Below are 7,465 nucleotides of genomic sequence, written 5' to 3' on the forward strand. Positions count from 1 at the left end.
GCAATAACTTTTATTTTTTAGTTGAAAACTAAATACTTGTCAATAAACAATAAATAGCATCTTTAGAGTAAAATCAATTATTTTACCGCCACATTGATAATAATTTTGAAATGATAAATATATTACTTTTCAATTTAAAACTAAAAACTTATCAAAAAGTGGCACATACATGACATATTTAATACAATTTCACCTAAGTTTTTGTGTTTTTGAAAACACTATCACATTTGATTCAAGTATGTAGTACTTGATTAATAATCCCCTAATCCCCTTGATCCCCTCACTATTAAAAAAAAAAAAAAAAAAAGTTCCCGCCTTTAGATTTACATTTTGGTTTCCTCAATATAATGAGATGAGTGTAATATTATTAATTTATGAACAATGAATACACCCATCCAACTACATACCTATCAAGAAGACTAAAGTACAAACTTAATTAGAACACAAACTTAGAATACAGAATTGTAAAACAAGTCTCGATCTGTTTGATCAAATTCCTAGGTACTCATTGGACTGTCTGGATCATTCAGAGTTGCAATTGCACTTTCAATTCTTATCTTTAAGAAATCCTTTTCTTCCTCTTCAGCCTGAAATTAAAAATAAATCATAACTATTAGTCCTATTAAATAACAAACTTATGTGCAAATTTGCTAAGACTTATTTAAATTAGATTATTAATACTAAAGACTTTTAGATTAAATTATATTTGTTGTATTAAATTGACAAAGATTATTGGTTTGTAATTGTTCAATACATTTGTTATTTCTGGTAAAATCATAATTAATATATTTATAATGCACAATCGAAACCAATCATATGAGAACCACTCCCTAGGTGAGAACTTGTGGACAAATTCAAATCGTTGATATGCAAGATCTGATGGTTGAGAAATCAAGTAAAAAATTAGTGGGGTCATTTTCATAAATATTACACATTTTTAAATAAGCAGAGTTATTTCCATAAATATTATAAAATTTTATTTATTTTCAACCGTTAGATCTACTAGATTATGGACAGATTGTATTGAAATATCATATACTCCGTACAACTTATGCAATTGGGCATACATAAAAAATATATATATTAAATATTAATCAGAGAAATGTCAATAGCCACCATAAACATTTCATATAATTTATAGCCTTATAGCCTTATAGGTAGTCAAATTCTAAAATAATGTGAATATTGCATGCACACAGAAATTATATATATTTCTTTGGATGAGGTATACCACTTATTAAAGTAATTGCACTAGCTTATCAAACTCTCTATTTAATTAATTCTTTGTCCAAAATTATTGCTTTTATAATACTAGAAATTATGAAATCAAATCATTCAGAAGCTAGATCAGCCTCTAAAAGAGTATTTTATTGAACATGATTTTAAAATGAATTTTATTCATTGATAAAATGAAATTTTATTAAACACAAATGTTTATTTAATTTTATCGAATACATGAAAGCTTTTATCGAAATCTTTTAATAACAATTTTTAATTAGTGCCAAAGACCTTGTGGTCAAGCGACATCCGGTGTACACTCCATGTGGAAGGGAGTGGGTTCGAGCCTCAGTGGAGTCATCTGTTGACTCTTTGTGCTTCGTTGAGAAAGTAGCTATGAACAGATACTACATTGTAACCGAGTCAGTAGAACTCAAAACAATTTTTAATTAGTACATATAATAATAGTATTAGATGTTTATTATTATTATTATTATTATTTATTTATTTAGAATATTAGTATAATTTTAAAATTTATAAGTGAAGTTTTCATTCTTTTTCCTCTTTCTTGTTCAACTTTCCCAAAGTATAATAATACTTTGATAGGAAAATCTGTGATTGTAACACCTCTACACTACAGCCAAACAATCTTGAATAAAATATGTTCATTTTTTATATGCTTCGTATAACATGCATCACCTAGAAAGAATAAAATACTCAATTATTATATTAATAAATAAATATTTATAAGCATTCCAAATCTTTTGGTCCAAAGAAAATTATACATTATTTGATTATAATATCTTTCTGATTTAATTTGGAATCATGTCTCCAACTCAACATCACATTGATTAAAACTTGAGACTTTATTTTTATGTAAAAAATTTCAAAGAAACTCATTTAAAATTTCAATCAAAACATTTTGTGAGCAACTTATAGAAGGAATATTCATCTTAATAATACAATTTCTTCTTATTTTTAAGTCGTTTTAATTTATTGTAGTGGACATACTCATCTTCGTTAACTATTATATTAGCTCTATTTGGTAACATATCAGCTAATTTTGACTTATTTAATCACTATTAGTTGTTTGGCTTGGTTAAACATTCAATATAAGTGTTTGATTAATTAGCTTTTTGTAACAGCTTATTATTCTAAAATACTAAAATTCAAAAGCTGCACAAAGTAGTTTTTCGATAAGCTTTTTGAAAAAAGTCATTTTGCATATAATTAGCTATCAGCTAACAGCTAGTTTACCAAATATCTTTTTATAATCAGCTAATATTATCAACTAATTAAACTCACTAACAAAATCAACTAACAGCTAACAGTTATTTATGAAATACCCACATTGTATAATATAATACATTAATATGATATTAATAGAATATAAGGGTGTGTTTGGTTGGGGGGTTTTGGTATAAGGTGTGGGTATCAAAGTGATTGTTAATGTTTGGTTGATAGGTTTTGAGAATGTTACTTTGGGTTTGGAATACCCCATTAATGAGAAAACCCATACCCTTATTAAATAAGGGTTTCATTTCCCTTCCTCATTTCTTCCCCAACTATTAATAATCATTCCATTCCACCCAACTACCAAACATGCTAAATACTTTCACCAAAACTCATTACCCTTACCAAGAATTTGATACTCATTCCGATTCCGATTCCCATGTGCGAACCAAACGCACCCTAATATTTATTACTTTAAGCTAAGTGTGACTGAGGATTTCTTAAGAGAGAGGGTAAAAATATGATTAAGAAATATTTAAATCTATTGTCCAGTTGTACAGTATGGATTTTAATAGCACCAATGATTGGCTATAAAATATTGTGAAAAATTCTTAAATACAAATTTAACTATATTATTTCAAAGTGGGCCATGCATGGGCCCACACAAGACTTAATGCATTCCACCTCTCCCCATATATTTATTCATTCGCTAGCAGACAAGTCCATAAATTGGCTCAACTGCTAATTCATTAAAATAGTTTCCTTCCATTGGGGAAATTTATTTTTTAAATGATGATATTTCAAAATGGTTAAGACTAAATATAAAATAATGTATATATGTTTGGGAAGAAAATGATGTATATATTATTAATCATCTAAATTTTTAAGTAAAAATACATATTTAAATTTGATATTATAAAAAAATATAGATGAAGTTTCTCTAATACTTTTTTTGTTTTGTTTGTGATGCTATTTTTTAAAAAACATAAAATAAAATAGAGACATTTTCAGCACATGCAATTGTTTCAAACATTTTAGGCACAACTTTTTCATTTGAAAAAATTGCATCATAATAAAGAAATTGGCTACAATGTGTTTTTATATGAGTAGTTTAAGTGTACGGTCCCAATCAACACCTATTTTCATTATTTTTTTCATTTTAGTTTATTTATTTATTATGGTTAGAAAAGATTTTACTATTCATCTCTCGTTGAAAAATAAAAAAGAATTCTTGTAATTATATTAAAATGTTTAATATTGTTGCATTTAGTAAACTGAAGATTATTTAGGATGACTTTATTGCGATAAAAATGTACTTCGAATAAAAATTTGAGATATAGTCAACTTTACTTTTAATTATTTAACTATAGTAACATTTTCTCTTATATTATTTAAATATTAATTTGACTGAATTTAGTCATATAACTTTGGAAGGTAGAATGATGAAGTTTTGACAAAATGTCCAAAGTATAGGGGTATTTTTAGAAATTTTGAATTAGAGTTGGTAGATCCAAGATAAATTTCTAAAATAAAATATTTATAATTCAACACTCAAATAACAAATATATACCATTTTATTAGTATTGCCTCAAATAATATATTATTTTAGTCTTTAGACCAAGGTAGTATTAGGCAGTTAAAAATTAAAATGATTAAAATTAGATCTGGTATGATACTGTGTGAAACGTGTAAAACTTTTTAATAAAAATATAATACTTTTATGGATTCATAAAAAAAATATAATATTTTAATATAAAAACAATAGACGTTTCAGGTGAGACAGTTTCACATAAAATGTATTTGTTTCCGACTGTTAATACATAACAAAGTAAGAATGAAGATAAAGAGAGGAAAAGAGCATTGACCTCAATGAAGACAGTCTTGAGAAGCCTCCCAGAGAAAGCAGTGATGGTGGCACTAATGATTTTAATGTTCAAAGATTCAAAGATCTCACACAGCTTTACCATTGTGTCTGTTCTTTTGCTACAAGTGAGGCTCACCACAAGTGTTTTCTCCCCCATAGAAGATACCCTCAACTGCCCAACATTTTTTCAAATTTATACTTTGACCCCGCACCACAAGATGTATAAAATTACTTTAAAATTTTTAAAATGACCTCACCTCAAGGACATTCACGGGAGATCTCGAGCCTGGAGAGTCATGGCACTGTTCGTCGATTCTTGTTCTTTTTGGTTTTGAATTGAAACTTATTCCTTCTTGATCAAACTGATCAAGCGTGATGTTTCTCTTTGATCTTTCAGATTCGAGCTCCGATATCTCGGATTTAATCCTCCTCTCTTGTTCATGTAGCTCTTGAATGTAGTCAATCGCATCTTTGACTATAGATGCCTTGTCCATCTAAATTCCAACCAATAATTTAGTACCACGTGCAAAATTAATGTTTCAACAAGACTAGATGTATAATTAAAATAGCACTGAGGGCCTAAATTAAAAGAAATATCAATAATTCAACAAAGGGCCTTATTCCAATGCATTGAGCAATGAACCTAAATACCAATGATTGAACGTCACTTTTACTATTTCTTTTGAAAAACTAAAGTACCAGTTGTTACATGGACTAGGTACTCCCTTGAAAAAAGCATTTGTTCGGAGTAATCTCAGTCAAGTTAATTAAATTGTTGACTTAGTAACCACAAAATTATAAGATTGACTCTTAGTAAATTGACTTATTTGTCTTTTTTGTTTGAATTGGTCAGCTGTAGACAACGTATGTTTACATCATTATAGTTCTTTGCCAGCTAGAATCAAAAGACAGAATTTAACTAGTTTATATTTTCAGGTAGTGGTCGCAGGGTTTCTAGGCAACCCAAAAAAAAATATTGGTTTACAATAAAAAGGTGCAACTAATTCATTATTCCAATTGTTTTTACTATTACAACAATTATTACAGTTTTAATATTACTGTCCTCTCAACCAAACAATAACATAATTTAAGTTGGTTGGACACAATATTTATATAAAATATTTAAAAAAAAAAAAAAAAAAACATATACAAACCTTGCTGATATTTGGGACCACTGCCCGGAGAGCAAACAACCTTTCGTTGAGCTTCTTCCTCCTATTCCTCTCGGAAACTATGTTCTTGGACGCCGCCGGCGATTGCTCCCCGTCCGGCGAGCTGGAATCGTAGTAGGAGAAAATCGCCTCGTCCAAATAGCTGCACAAATCAAACAATCAAGGCTTCTTTCAGCCCCAATAACACAAAACATTATGGTTATAATTGTATGTATAGTATTAAGATTCACCTGTCAAGATCTTCGGATTGGAACAGTATGCTCGCATCCCAGATGTTTTCTCCAACATTATCCATTTTCTTGGCTTTTCTTGAACTAATTAAGAAGGCTGATGCTTTGAGGTTTTATGAGATCATCAACAGAAAAGGGGTGGGTGGGTGTGGGAGATGAGAACTGTTTTGAGAAATTAAAGAGAGGGCAAGAGGGGAGAAAAGTGTTAAATTGGAGTGTCCAAGTGGGGAGTTTGTGTGGGTATATATAGGGGTGTTTGGTTAATTAATTGAAATCTATTTTTAGGTTTTTAACTTTTTATTCGGAAAAAAATAGGATTAGATCAGATTTCATGTCTGAACTCTAGTATAGCCGTATACGTTGATTCTTAATGGGTTCTTAAATACAAAAATTATGTTTCATTTATTCGGTCACTGAGTCACTCTTTGCGGAGCTTTAATTTACATTGGGGAAAAAGTTAAATAAGCCCTCAAATTTTATCCAAAAGTACAATTAAACTCTCAAACATTAAAAAAAAGTTCAATTGAACACTCAATCTTGTCATTTTGGTACATTTAGACCCAAATGATTGATTGTTTACCTGAAATAACCGGTCATTAATTTTTTCGCAACCGTCGACCGGAATAATTATCTCCGACAAACAAATAGTGACGACGGTGACGAACAATATAGAGAAGACAACTGTTTGTCTTCTTCTCCACTGGAGAAGACGAACATCTCTTCTCTAGTGGAGAAGACGACGCCGTCTCCGTGGAGAAGACATGTCCCGATTGTTCGTCATCGTTCGTTCGTCAGAGAAAATCATTTCGGTCGACGCCCGTCGGAATGTTGGCCGAAAAATTAATGACCGGTTGTTTCAGGTGAACAACTGGTCATTTGGGTTTAAATGTACCAAAATGACAAGCTTGAGTGTTTAATTGAACTTTTTTAATGTTTGACGTTGCAGTTTTGGGTAAAGTTTGAGGACCTATTTCACCATTTGTCATATTATATTCAATTTTTACTTTGTACTAATGTAATATATTTTGATTATTTTTTTACTAGAACGAGTCATAAAAAAATTTAAAAATATATAAAAAAAGTAATTAATTTTAAAATACCTTTATCATTTTTTAAATAAATATAGTCTCCCCATCTCTTACGAAATACTCCATCCTCTATCTCATTTTATTTGTCAGGATTATTATTCATTAGTTAACCACATCTTTCTTCTTTACTTATTTTCTTTAATATTTTTTTTAGTTATTTTTAAATTTAATTTTCGTGTTTAATAGTACTTTTAATATAAATTTTAAATATATAAATTTTATATATTAATACTAAACTTAATATTATAAAAATTTAAATTAAAAAATAACTTCAATTAAATCTCAAATTCAAACACATAAAATATTACGACAAAAAATATTAAGTAATATTATAAATAAATATCTCTATACAAACATGTGCCATTAAAGAGACAAAAACTGTTTTGGTTTGATGCGTCATAGAAAGAGCCCTCTTATTCCGCCGTCCAAATATACAGGGTGCCGAATGGTCTTTGATGCCGCGTTTGGTCATCCCGGGTCACGCCAGTCTGATTAGTGATTATCACACCTTCCTTGGTTGCGCGTGCACGTTAATTTATTAGTCATCTCATTTTATCTGTCTTACTTATTATTCATTCGTTAAATCAACTATTTTTTTTCTTTAATACTTTTTATTTATTTATAAATTTAATTTTTGTATTTAATAGTACTTTTTAGTAT

At 29.0% G+C, this 7,465-nt stretch overlaps 1 protein-coding gene across 1 annotated transcript; it reads right to left on the reverse strand.

The window, feature by feature from the left end:
* Positions 1-328: 328 nt before the first annotated feature.
* Positions 329-5,919, reverse strand: LOC116001659 (transcription factor bHLH35-like). The gene is made up of 5 exons (XM_031241558.1): positions 5,718-5,919; positions 5,470-5,629; positions 4,573-4,809; positions 4,317-4,487; positions 329-587 (listed from the first exon to the last, which is right to left on the reverse strand). The coding sequence occupies exons 1-5, from the start codon at positions 5,780-5,782 to the stop codon at positions 498-500; spliced, it is 723 nt and encodes a 240-aa protein (XP_031097418.1). The 5' UTR covers positions 5,783-5,919; the 3' UTR covers positions 329-497.
* Positions 5,920-7,465: the final 1,546 nt, after the last annotated feature.

The sequence above is a fragment of the Ipomoea triloba genome, chromosome 13 (assembly GCF_003576645.1).
Source record: "Ipomoea triloba cultivar NCNSP0323 chromosome 13, ASM357664v1".
Classification (NCBI taxonomy): Eukaryota; Viridiplantae; Streptophyta; class Magnoliopsida; order Solanales; family Convolvulaceae; genus Ipomoea; species Ipomoea triloba.

Excerpts from the sequence above, each read along its gene's own strand:
- LOC116001659 (XM_031241558.1), bottom strand. The coding sequence starts at position 5,782 with ATGGATAATGTTGGAGAAAACATCTGGGATGCGAGCATACTGTTCCAA. Across the intron at positions 5,630-5,717 it reads CAATCCGAAGATCTTGACAG|CTATTTGGACGAGGCGATTT; the intron begins GTGAATCTTAAT and ends TGATTTGTGCAG. Across the intron at positions 4,488-4,572 it reads CTCCCGTGAATGTCCTTGAG|TTGAGGGTATCTTCTATGGG; the intron begins GTGAGGTCATTT and ends AATGTTGGGCAG.